Source organism: Lycorma delicatula, chromosome 1 (genome assembly GCF_047948215.1).
Source record: "Lycorma delicatula isolate Av1 chromosome 1, ASM4794821v1, whole genome shotgun sequence".
Taxonomy (NCBI): domain Eukaryota; kingdom Metazoa; phylum Arthropoda; class Insecta; order Hemiptera; family Fulgoridae; genus Lycorma; species Lycorma delicatula.
The window spans coordinates 121273789-121288135 of record NC_134455.1 but is presented as its reverse complement, the minus strand read 5'-3'; the positions used below and the strand labels follow the sequence as shown (position 1 = coordinate 121288135).

Genomic DNA, 14347 nt, shown 5'->3' with positions numbered 1-14347 from the left:
AGATTATACAGAAAAGATTTTTTTAGAAGTTCCATATGGTTTATGGTGAACATTGCATAATGGTCTGTATTCATATATAATCTCTTCAACATCTTGAAGAAGAACTAGTCAGCAGCTGAATTTTGGCAAATTTTAATATAAACTATTGTTAACCTTGTAGAAATCCTACAGGTGAATCAATATTACAATCAACAACAATGTGTGTGCAAATGAGCTCATATTCTTGCAAAGAAACAAGAAATATTACTTATAAAACTAATTTTCAGCATTGTTTTTCAACAAAATGTCTAGTTTGGTATCATACACTATTTTTTATTGGATTCCTATTTTCAGAGGTAGTGTTACTTGTACAATTACCTAAATTTAATTCAGAATTGTTATTTCATAACTTTTAGAGGTTATCTGCTAAAAACACAAACATCCATGTGTTTCCAATTTGATGTATCACCAGCTTATTTATTATAAGCAAGTGATATATATATATATATATATAATGTATCACTATAATTCATTATCTATTTTCCACTTATTGGGAAATAAAATTTTCCAAGGTGGGTTGGTTGAGGTGGATCACATGTATTTTTGCCAGTCAGATCACCACTTATGAACTCTTGATGTCTTTATGTGAAAATATTAAAGCATTGATTATACTCACAAGTCAGAGGATGTAAATCAAATAATGCAAAGAATCATGTTTGTTGTCAAAAAAATCAAGAACAATCCAAGGAGTGTTTGAGAAAGCAGTCTCATGTGTAACTCAGCGAGTTAAATGCATGTTCAAGTTGATGGAATTAAAACTTTGTTGTGAGTTTATCCAGCTATAGTAGGTCATACATGTTAATCAAAATGAATTGTGAATTGTACATTAGTTCTTAGAATAACATCAAACCCAACAATCATCAGTTTTCACTAATACGCATAGTTTAATGATTATGATATAATTAGTAGCTGAATGATATGAGGTTACTAATAGATTAACGACTAGAAAATATCGGAATTGGAAACTTATTACTTTTTAATTATTATTTTGATATAAATTAATATAATATATGCCTATTTTTTTTTAATTTCTGGCATGTCCTGATCCTGTAGGGGAAGACCCCTCCATGTGTTGGTTATGGTTGCCAAACTACCCCCTTCCGTACCTAGCCTGTATTGATTTTATTGGAGGTCATCTTCAAAACCTCTGCAAAAGGTATCTCTCAGCTTTGTTCTTGCTTCAGTCAGGATGCCACATGTGACATTCCCATTGGTCTACTACTATCCCTAAAAAACAAGAAACCTAAAAACAGAACACATCTTATGTTAGACTCAAACAAGTGAATAAACAAAATAAGGAAATGAACTGAAATCCACCACCTACCCGAAGGTAAAAGAAGTGAGTTCAATACGCAATTACACAAACCATCAACAAAAACTTAGCAACTACAAAACAAACAAAAGAATTCAGGAAAGCCTAGGGTGCACCCTAAATGCTCTTGGCAATCTTTTCTTTTGCCGTATAGTGCTTGAAGTTTTCAACTATTATCCATACAGCCTGGTTTCGCCAATTGACATGAGATCCAGCGCCCACCCAATAATATTGAGCTGACAGGTAGTCTCCGTGTGTATCAACTCATACTTTGAACAAATGTATAGAACATGATATACGAGGTGTGACAATAAAGTAATGAGACTGATTTTTCTTTGCAAGATGTGGCAATCCTGCAGCTTGCGTAGGCACACCATCTTTGACCTTGGTCTATAAGCTACTTCTAGTCCAAGCGGCACATTGATGCAACTGCTCAGTCGTGAGTTGTGCTGTAATAAGTGAACACGTGTTTGTGTCTCTCGTCACAGAAATGAAACCGCAAAATATTGTGCAACTTATGCCATTTCTTTTTGCGTTAAATTGGGTGAAAACGCGACGACAACTTATGGTAAGCTTCAGAAGGCATTTGGAGAGGAGGTTATGTCAAGAGCCCAAGTTTTTCGGTGGCATAAAATTATTAGTGAAGGCAGAACGAATGTTGAAGATGAAGACCGCAGTGGATGACCATCAACCTCATGGACAGATGTCAACTTGACTAGGGTGCGTGAAATTGTACGATCTGATCGAAGATTATCCATGAAAATGATTGCAGAAGAACTCAACATCAGTCGAGAAACCGTTCGTCTAATATTAACTGAAGATCTTGGTACGAAAAAGATTTGTGCAAAAATGGTCTCGAAAAATCTCACACAACAACAGCAAGAAACACGGAAATATGTGGCAGCCGATCTGTTGGAGCAAACGGAAATCAATCCATATTTGTTGAGCCGTGTTATCACTGGTGATGAAGGTTGGTTTTTTCAATACGATCCAGAGACAAAACGCCAAAGTTCGCAATGGTGCTCAAAGGGATCACCCAGACCAAAAGAAGCTTGCATGTCAAAGTCAAAAGTGAGATGCATGCTTGTGTGCTTCTTCGATTCCAAGGGAATTGTTCATAAAGAGTGGGTGCCTCCTGGACAAACAGTTAACCAATATTTCTACAAAGAAATTTTAGAAAGACTTCATAAACAAGTTCTTCGTGTCCGTGCCAACATTGCTGATAATTGGATTCTGCATAAGGATAATGCGTCATCCCATACTGCTCTGTCAGTACAGCAATTTTTAACCTCAAAACAAATTTCAGTACTACCACAGCCACCTTATTCAACAGATATCGCTCCGTGCAACTTTTTTCTATTTCCAAGAGTCAAAATGGTGGTCAAGGGATACCATTTTCAAACAACACAAGATGTCCAAAAAGCTGTGACGAGGGTCTTGGAGGATATTACAGAAGATGAGTTCCAGAAATGTTACCATCAATGGCAGAAGCGCTGGAATAAGTGTGTGCAATCAGAGGGGAACTACTTTGAAGAAGACAACACTAAACATGACTAAAACGGTAAGCAACATTTTTTTCACATCAGTCTCATTACTTTATTGTCGCACCTCGTGTATCGTCCAGTTGTCTGCATTGCGGTCACACACCGGAGTCTACCAGGCTGAACCTCTGCAGCCTGTCCCGGAAAGCATCATGCCCTGAAAGATATTGTGTTATGTACTTATTCGGGTGAACCTAAGAGGCGCCCTGCAAACTATCAACATCAGAAAAGAGACCATGCGTATAATGTCTGCCCTCTGCCTCATCCCATCTGGCCTCCACAAAGCATTACCATGTCGTTCAGTTTCCCAAACTTTGTCAGAAGTTAATTCACCTAACTTGACAACATAACGCTGTTGCCGCTGTGACGCAGTGAAGTTACAGTATTTATGTTTGATTTCTATTTTGTTTTGTAGGCTTCCAAGGAAGACAGACATGGAAAGAAAAATAGAAATCTATAATTTTTCAGCCAGAACAAGGCAGTTGTTTGTGCGCCTTCTTGCTTTAGTAAAATGGGCTAACAGTGCATCTAAAGTTGACAAATCAGCTGTAAGTAGCATTTTTTGTTTAGACTTCATGTAGTTATTTTAGTAAAATAGAAGTAGTGGATGCTAAGTTCTTGTTTTAAATAAGGATCAAAGGTTTCCCTGCCAGTTTTTATCACAGTGATTTTATATCTACTTTTCACTTGGAAGGTTCTAGCTTTTAGTCATAGTTAGCTATGGTTTTATCTGAATTGTAAAATTCATCTCTCATCATCAAAAGAAAAGAGAGTAGATGTAATTGAGATTTGGCCTGTAGTCCCCAATTTAAGTAAATATTTTATTTTGTTGTTTTGTAGATGCATATTTTTTATATAACTAAAATTTGTATCATATTTGGTTTTCGAAATATTACATTTTTGTCTGATTTAAATTTTGTATTTATTACTGCACTGTTGTATACAAATGTTGATACATTGTAGTTTTGATGATTGTGATTCTGGTGGGAATTTTTATTAGAGTAGCAAAGTAGTGCTGTTCTTGGTTAAATAGTAAAACTTTCTTTAAAATAAGTAAAACAATTGCCATATATATGTAAATAAAAATATATTTTTGAATTTTCATTTTGTATAATTTAAAGAAATTTCTAGTAGTAAATATTATTTTCTGTAGTGCTTATAATATTTATGTACAAAAAAATTGTTTGTGTAACACCAGTGGAATTATCTTTTCTAAATGATTTTGAAATAAAAAATGTAAAAAATGATTACAAAGTAGCTGTAAAACAGTTTTTTTTTTGTTATGAGTAGTATTGCATATGTCATACAAATATGGAAGAAAATAATTGGAACACTTGTTTTATTAAGATTCTTTTTTATTTATCATGAAATATTTTAATTAACTGCATAAATATATGTTAGACTAGATAAAAAAAAAAAAAAAATAGGGAGTAATATTAGCATACCCTGAATTTGATTTAAAGGTTTCTTACTTGTTCCTTCATGTGGAGTCAAATCATTTTCTTTACAAACCAGTAGTAGTCATCTATCATTGTTATGTGCTTCTAACTTCGGTTACCAGTTCTTACCAATCCTAATACCTCGGGAAATCTGTCTTCTATGTTTGCATCATGAATTCCCAAAGAAATCTATGTGCAAATATATAGGAAATGTATTTTCAGAGACATTCAAAGTTCTCCATGGCTTGGTAGGATGTAAGAAGTTATTGCACTAGGATTTGTACTTTTTTCTTTTTCGATGCATAAATTTCTTTTTATATCACCTTCACAAATGATTTCCATGCTATTAATTCCTTTTTTTTGTGTTTTCTTTCAAGAATAGGGTTGCAAATCATATTTTTAATATCAAGCCCAGTAAATATACTCTCCTAATTTTGGTTTTGCTTAATTGTGGAAAAATTTCTCTTAACTACTTGTAGCCTTCACCTTCTTTATATATGGCCTTTTAAAAATTTTCCATTAATCCAAATTATATATGAAGCGGAGAAAAAAGAACCTTCTTTGGTTCAACAGGAAGGAGTACCAGGCATTTTAATCATCTCAAAAAAATAAGTTTTCTTAAACCAGTCTTTTTTTACTAAATGCTGTATTGCTCTCCTATCCCATTCATATAAAAAACACTAATATTTTATGAATTCACCTTGAAGACCCATTAATGACCTCTTCAAATCTCCTGAAACTGTTTGTACTTAATTGATTCAGAATAACATTCAGTTTTTATGTTATTTTTCAATTTCATGTTAGTTTCAATTTTTTAGCTGAAACTAAAAGCGGTTTGAATAGATGACTTCTTGAATGTTTTCATTTTGGAGTCAAATTGTTTTTTGTACTTAGAAAAGGTATATTATGTTAGTAATATATTATGTAATTATATATTATATATATTATGTAATATAGTAAGTATATTATGTAAAGGATATTCTGTAGCTATATTGTCTGCTCCTAGTCAAGTCATTAATCTATTGATGTTAAAATATACACCAAAATAATTTTCTATTTTATAAAACACTGAGAAAGCATTTCTGTTTGTTATAATATTTGTTCCACCTGCCAACAGATTCATTTCTTGCAATCAAGAACCAAAACATTATAGCTTGCTGTTTTGATAGGGAAAATCACGCAACAAATCATTAAGATTGTTTTAAACGATAAACGGGATTCACTGTATATCTAATGAGTATAAATGGAATCAAAAGTGTTCTCAGAAATTTTTGTGTTTTCATCATGTTGTTACTAAACTTTGAAAGTTAATTTAATTTCATTTTGATGGTGGAGTTGGTATTGGCAAGCCTTCTCCAAGAGGTACTGGTCTAGGCAATTCTTTTTAGTGTAGGATTTTTGTTTTCTTTCATAGTTGCCAACCGTAACATAATGAATATATTAAATTATTATAATAATTAATGATATGGTAACATAAAAATGTGATGTGCTGTGACTTCCTTAATGGTTCTTATTTAATTTAAAAACAAAATGATGATTTGTTCTGTGATACTGATTTATGAAATCAGCCAAGTGTGAAAGGTGGTCACTTTTAATTCATTTTTAAAATAAATAAATAAATAATACACTTTACCTTACATTAGAAATATTTTTTTGATTAAGTTTTTATTTATAAAATAATATTGGATCTTTAGTCACTGACATTGTACACAGTTTTTAGAAGTTTCTTAGAATCTAAAAAAATTATGTAGGACTGTATTCATTTACCTTAGCTATGAAAATAATATCAGTAAATTAACTGATATGAAACAGCATTTATCTTTGTTGACAAAAATCAAAAGTATTTTTTTGATTTAATTGATTCAATTGTTAGCAGGATAATTCCTGCTATTCAGGTTTGTAAAATTCAGATTTGTGTTAAAAATATCGGACTACTGTTTAAAAACACTCACCACTGCATGCATGTCATGTAATATATGAAAGCCGAGGGATATCAGCATGGTTTTTTTCTGTTTGCTTTATCAGAAGAGAGTCCCATTTTATGTACTAAGAAAAGCTTTTATGAGAAAAATAAATAATTATTTTCATTAATTTCTGGATGAGGTATAAGAAAAAAAAAATCATAACTTTAAAATTTATTCATGGGCTCAGTTTAATGTACCTTTTTTCTATTGTAACTGTATATTAACTCATATTTATTATAAAATCTGATATTTGAATGATCATGGCAATATCAGCTAAGAAGCTAAGAATTTTTCAAAATGATAAAATTTTCAGCAATGCTTTCGAAATACTCCTTCATTATATGAAAACAAATTTAGATATGAATGTTAAATGAACTTCCTGTTTCAGTGTGATAATTACAGCCTTTTGATGTTTGTGAATTATGATAATATGAAAGAATAGTTTGCAAGTTGCGTTTGCCAGTTATAATGTTAATAACAAGATAAAATTGAGTTTTTTTTTTTTTTAAAGCAAGATATTTTTATAGTTGAGAATATTTATGGATACATCACTATAGAGTAGATATATTTTGTCAAATTATTATTATTTATTCTGTTAATCTTTATTTTACAGAAAATAATTGCTGTAACTGAAACTTTAATATTTATTTTTTCAACAGCATATCATGGCATTTCTTGACAAACAAGCTCTCCTATTTGTGGATACAGCAGATTTACTTGCTCGAATGGCTCGTGAAACTCTAGTTCATGCAAGGCTTCCAAATTTCCACATTCCTGCTGCTGTAGAGGTCCTCACTACTGGTACTTACTCTAGGCTGCCATCATGTATCAGGGTTGGTTTGGATTATATGTAGCTTTTATCAGTTAAGAGTGATTTTTAGATAGTTTGTTGAAGTATTCTAAACCCTTATTACATAGTAAACTCAAGTTATCGTATATATAAGCATTTATTTATGCCAGATTTTTTAATTAAAAATTATGAAAAATAATGTATGTTTATTGTTATCTTTTATTGGCTTGAGTTTTATGCATACATTAGTTAAAACATGTTCACTCATTTGATTTCAACTAAACCTTCATTTGGGCAACAGTACAAAGTTATTTCAGAAATTAAATTGTCACACCTGGGAAGCGAGTAAATTACCTAAAGTTTATTTTTAAGACTATATGTCTTAATATAATAATTCTATAACAATACTATCTCTTTTGTTTTGTATTTTATAGAAATAATTAAAGTTTCACCTTTTAAAATTAGATTGGAATCTGAATTGTTTACCAGTATTCTGTTCTGTAAGATACACAGCTTTTCTAACTGTAACTCAGATTTAATTTTCTTATTACAAATGCTATGAAAATTAGAATATAAAATCTTATTATTAGGTGTGTGATGTCTCAAGAGGAAGATAAATAACTGGAAAAATTATATATCAGTATTGCTTCAAATTTCTTTCACTGTAAAAACTTAGTTTTAATGTTCAAATTTGAAAGTTTAAGATTTCAGCAATTTTCACTGAATCAACCATATCCAATTGTATCCTCAATGGGTACAAATTTTATGGAAGTGCAAAGAAAAAAAAAATTTGATTTGACTGGTAAGAAAAGATCTTTAATTGTTTAATATATTTTGAAGATAGATTTTAATATTTTATTTTAAAGTATATTGAATATACTTTAGAATATTGATAATATTCAACAGCTGATCAAAAGTAATAAAACTTATGAGCTAGGAAAGCTTTTATTATTATTTCTGAACTTTTGTGATTGCTTTATGTCTAAAGTAACTCTATATCAGCATTAAATAATCAACATTATATATATGATGTCAATTTCTTCATTTTTTTTATTTACTTATTACTTTTTAGCAATGAAATTTTCTAGAATTTTTCTCTAATTAAAAATCTTATAATCTAGTATACTTAGTATAACGTACTTTCATTTTTACATATTTGATCTTTGTTAAAGTTTACAACAGGCTAAATCAAAAGGGAATAACTCTTTTAAATTTAATTGTGCGTAGTTGAACGTATAATGCATAACAACATTCTCTTTGTCCTTAAAATAAAAAAAAATCTGTCTAAAGCTAGTAAATTTTTATTCTACAGTGCTATATAAGGAAAAGTAAAAAATTACCTACACTTTTCTTCTGCAATTTATTCACACAAAGGCAGGGGTTCAACATGCACATCATTTTTGTACATAGTCACCTCCTTTTTCAATGCACTTGGTCCAGTAGTCCACAGGCTTTGTGTATTCCTTTCAAGAAGGAGGTTTTTGGTTGATTGCAAAACCGCTTTTGCACCACTTCCTGTATTTCTTAAGTCTGTGGAAAATCGATGACCTTGCAAAGCATCTTGAGCAGTCCGACCAGTTGAAGGTTGAAGGGAGCAAGATCTGGGTTGTAGGGAGGATGTTACAGAACCTCAAGATTCAACATGATGGTTTGAACAGTGTGGTGAGCCATATGAGGGCGGGCATTATTGCCATGCAACAACGACATTTTCTTCGACGATAGATTTCTGTGTTTGTTGCGATTGTTGGCTTCTGCTTGCTTTCAACATTTCGCGTAACTTGTGCTGTTGATCATAGTCCCCTTTTATGTAAAATTTTCCAGTATAGGCCTTTTGCATCCCAAAAAATGGGAAGCATAAACTTTGTTGCTGATGGCTCAGGCTTGAATTTTTTCTTCGAGATCCCAGGTTTTTCCACCTGTATTCTGGTGTTTCGATTCTGGCTTGTAGTGATGAACCCCCATGATTCATTACTGGTGACTATTCTGTTGAAAAATGTGTTGCCTTTCTTGTTGATGGCAGATGTCAACACGTTTGAGCTTGTGTACTGCAGTAAGCTGTCATTGCGCCTAGACTTTATGGAAGCTGAGTTCAATGTGGATGATTTGAATGGCAGAACCATGATTGATGTTCAGAGAAGATGCTACCACATTGATGGTATCTTGCCTATTCGCTAGAACCATCTCTCAAGCTTGCTGAATTTTGTCATTCATGGTGGCGGTTGACAGGCATCCTGCTTTCTTTTCATGCACTACTCTCATCTAGCCACTTTTAAACTTCTCAATCCACGAAAAAACACTTAAACATGATAAAGCACTGTCCCTATGTTCTGATAAAAGTCTACAATGAATTTTAGCCCCTTTCACACTCTTTGACCAGAGACATTGGATCACTGCTCATTTTTAGTCCTTGGTGCAAACTTGGTCACTGTAATAGTTGAAAGGCAAATTGACTAGTTGAAAAACGCACATTTGACTGCAGTTATATCAACTCTAAGCAGGCATGCGCAGAAGGCATTATGACTATCTTGAAAGTATGTTATGGCAAAGCTGTAGATAAATTTTTACTCGCCTTTGTAATAATTAAATTCACACCATATGGAAGTTGGTAGTATTGAATGAATTAAGTAAGAAGATGATTTCATGTTTTCTCTGACTTTTGTTGATATTAAATGTCCTTTTTTTTGGTAATACTATATTAGGTTTAGTAATGATGGTGATACTCAAGAACTGGTGAATCAGATCATGTGATTTTTATTAGAAATAAGAATTCAGTATAGGCTTACAGTAATTGTCTGTTTAAACAAAAACTGGTTCGTATATACTATACTGATATAAATAATAATTTTTTAGTTCAATAATTGGTAATCGGTTTTTGAATTTTAAATTTTATGGTGACATACTAAATAACACTGATAGACAAGAAAAAAATTGTAATATTTCTCTGTGTGATACCATTTCTTGAATTACTTTTTTGCATACATTGCAGATCTGTAAATACAATTTTTGTATCACCCTTAGTTTTAAATAAATTACGCTTAAAAAAAAAAAATAAGGGAAAATACTGTTAAAATCTGTAAAATTTATAATTTTGCATGGCCGTACTTGTGTTAGAATAGTTTCGCTGATGCTTTTATTTTATTAATAGCCTCAGGCACATCCTGAATTAATGTCCAACAGTAATCAGCTAGCATCTTAGTATTCCATTTTCCTTTATAGCGGCTTTTCATCACCAAAATGTCTTGATGGAAACGTTCACTGTGTTCGTCACTTACGTCTCTGAGGTTGTTTGGGAAAAATTCCAGATGTGAGTAAAGAGAATGTATTTTCAAACACGTATTACATCCTATATCTCTGTATGAAGTAAGAAGATGATTAATAATATCGTGGTAATTGTTGATTTTTGTTTGCAGAAAAAGATTTTGCAAACATCTTTAAATGAAGCCCAAGCTGCACTTTCTACATTATTTAACATTGAGTTAAATACATTTTCTTTGACCAACTGTCTTATTTGAGGACCAACAAATATTCCTACATTTGGAAATTTCTGCCTGATGTACAAAAATCCAGGACTATCCGTCATTGCTTTTACAAACTTTTTCATTACTTCTAACTTGATAATATGGAGAGGGGGTAAAAATATTTTTTTGGGTTCAACTAAAGGTCATAAATATTATTTCTCCCATTTGGAGTTAAGTTGTCTCGTTTCTTCCACTCTTTGGTAACATAATGTTTATCCCTTGTTTGGCTCTCCCATTCGCAAAAAACACATGTACTTAGTATAGCCTAGTTACATGCCTCACAAAATAGCTATAACTTTCAATTCACCACATATGTTCCAGCTATGTTTTTTATTATTTATTTTTTCAAGAACGTCTTCATCACATCATGTGTCTCTTTTCAAATCAGTACAATAAACGATTGGTATTGAAGGATATTTGTTACTGTTGTGTAGTAGAACCACTTTTAAACTATACTTGGATGAATCTATGAAAAGACGCCAGTCTTCAGATTTATGAACTTGTCCCAAGTGCAACACAAGCTTATCAATATTTGTGCAATAAACCAAATTATTTTCGTCAATAAAGTACTGAGAAAGTTCTTTTTGTCAGCTTTGAAAGCCTGAAATTTTTTTGAAGTAAATTCCAACCTTGCAGTGTTGATCCTAACAGTTCAGCTTGATTTTTTGATACATTTAAATTCCTAACCAAGTCATTTAATTCACCTTGTGATTTAGGATGTGGCTTATTGGAAGATAATTCAAAATCAAAATCATTTTTGTCTTCTTCAGTACTCTTCTCATTGCTGCTTTTGAAACACGTTCATAGGTGGTCAGGAACTGGAATAATTTCACTGTCAGGTACAGGCCTGATTACAGATTGCAATGAAGGATATTTTACAATATGTTTGGATTTTTTAGAAATTCCAGACACACTTGTTAAATAAAAGTAACAATCAGTTACATGATCCTTTGGTTCACACTAAACCATAGATACACCAAATGGCAAAGCCTTCAATGTACCTTTCAGCCATCCTCTTAAATATTCAAAACAATTAGTGCATATGATGAGCCCCTGTCTTATTCTGATCACCAATTTTACACTGAAAGTACAAATAATATGTTTTTTCAATTAACGGTGAAATGTTTTTTCTATTTGATTTTACGGTAAATTCACTACATATGTAACAAATGGCATCCACATCATTTAGACAATTTTGAGGCATTATGACACTGCACTGTTAACAAACTTAAGACAGCAGTAAGACTGAACAATATTAATTCATTCCTAATCCAGTGCTTAATTCAAACAACACAGCTGTGTTTTCAACTACATGTTTTGACCTACACAGACGTGATTAATCTTGTTCATGAAGGTTCACTCTTCAGTATTAGATGTATAATATGATTTAATTCTTTGTGTAGTACTGTTTATTTGTAGTTTACAAATTATGTTAACAAAATTAATAAAAAATGAGCTAACAAAATACAATATAGGAGCTTGCTAACTATACATTGAAAAAAAATCCTTTAATTAAAATTTAAAAGGTGAGTGATAGAAATATTATGAGTTCATATTCGTTTTCAACATCAAAAAACAGATTAAAATCATGTATCGCACATTAGGAAACAGAAATTATGTGTCAGTGTAATTATTTACCTGTAGAATATAACAAATAAAGTACAACTGAATTAGTTTTTTTTTTTTTTTTTTTTTTTGTAATTATCACAATTTATTTTTGAGTTTTTTTTATTATGTCTATATTATGCTCATTCCAGTAATAATAACTTTTCTTATCATGAGCCTGTTGTTTTAATGAAGGTGAAACCCATTATAGCATTTTTGTTGCAGTCCCATTTCTTCCTTTTTACCATACCTATTAATTCTAATTGAATAAATGATGACAATAAAAGAAACTGATTATTACATTTAAATAGGAATCGATAAAATTATGTGACTTTTTTGTAATTTGTATGTCAAGTGAATCTTTTTGAACTTCTGAAAGGTAAAAACTTCACCCAATCTCATTTTAGTAGAAATATTGGCCAAATTTTACTTCATAGAAAATTTTTGTACTTTGAAGGAATTTGATAGTTTGAAACAGTTTTTTGATACTTCTAAATAATTTATATCTTGAAGTTAAAGATACTGTTACAAATATTAATGAGGAATTCATAAAGATTCTAACCAGAGTAGAAATTTAGGGAAAAAATAAATTCAGTTAAAAACTGGGGGGTCAGCTGTCTGACTTAAAGGTTAGGGAAAGAAGAACATATTTGTAACTTGCCAGAAGATAAATGAATAAAAGATGTAGATACTGTAAAAACTATTGACAGCGATGAATTACACAGTGAAAGAAAGAAGTTACACTCAAGTTTTGAATTGTCACTATAAAAAATCCCAGGTGTACTAATTAAATTAATTTGGGTTTTTCATCATATACAGATTCTGGTGATTCTGGTTTTAGTAATGTTGATTGTTAAAATGTATTATAGTGGGATATACAAGGCACTAACAATTGATTTCTTTACATAAACCACTTTTTATGTTTTGTATTTGTCTAAAAAATGGTTCATTGCCCCAATCAAGATTTTATCATCTTGATGATTGTTACTATTATTTTTCCAGGTGCTCTAAAGCAAAAGAATAAAGTTCAGGCTAGTGAGGGATTAATAATAATTTGTAAAACTATTTTTGAAATATTGTTGTAACTGTTGTATCAGAATGGATTTTAATTTTTATTAAAAATGCTTAACTGCCTCTGATTATTGGTTTAGTGTTGTGGTTTTATCAAACCAACGTTGGATAAAAATATAGTTTTAGAAAGCTTAGTGGGCAAGAAGACATAAAAAACAAATTTGGTCATTGTTTAACTGCTATTGGGGTAATACCAGAGTTGTTCAGTCAATTTTTGAGTTAGCTTACTTTTTTTTTGTTATCTATGTTGTGGAGAAATACCATTTACGTACCCCCCCACAAGGTGGGGTAGTGTTGAACTCGCATGCGTTTAGCTAGATATTGTTATAGAGTCTATGTGTACCTGGATCCTATTAACTAAAACTCCGGTTTCACTGTTCCTCTCCATCTGGGCTGGGGTTGGTTTTGTAATTAAGTATATCACAATACCAGGGTGACAAGGCAGGGAGGTTTAGGAGTTTCACAGTTTCATCACTGCCACCCACCTGCGCAAGCAGGTGGACAGCGACTCCACTGAAGACTGTCCCTCACCCTCCCACCAACCGACTCCTGACGCTATGAGGTAGCTTACTTGGTCAATGTTAAAATGAATTTATTGAATACTCATAATTACTTCAAAGGTCTCAAGCTTGTTGAGGTTTATGGAAGAATAGTCATATATTTTTCTTAATATATATAGGAACTGATAGTGACAGTTCTGCACAATTTATTTGTCTGCCATTGTTGGGAACATCAATGATCGATTTAATTTGGTCTGTTCTTCCGTACCATATCTTTTGTTTAATTTTATTAGTGATCTAGAAGTTCTTGATTTAGTGTCTACTTTTGATCATCTCCTGCTGAAAGTTGCATTGCCTATTGCCGGATTAGTACTGTTGTTATGTTAAATGTAAGAAACAGGAAAAAATTAACTGATGATTTTATAAACTATTATCCTGGGATTCTGAATTGTTGGTATAAGTCTACTCTCAAGGTATGATATTGTCTGCCACCATTTTTATTTATACAACCAATATCTTATCTGCCAGTGTTATCTATATATATATTGGACTGTATTTTACTATCTTT

At 31.6% G+C, this 14347-nt stretch overlaps 1 protein-coding gene across 3 annotated transcripts in view; it reads left to right on the top strand.

Moving 5' to 3' along the window:
- Window positions 1-14347, top strand: part of MED14 (mediator complex subunit 14) — a 130384-nt gene that overhangs the window by 10295 nt on the left and 105742 nt on the right. For all 3 annotated transcript variants that reach the window (XM_075360179.1, XM_075360170.1, XM_075360159.1), the window contains exons 3-4: window positions 3308-3440; window positions 6955-7128. In XM_075360179.1, coding sequence (XP_075216294.1) covers window positions 3308-3440; window positions 6955-7128 — 307 coding nt within the window. The remainder of the gene's footprint in view (window positions 1-3307; window positions 3441-6954; window positions 7129-14347) is intronic.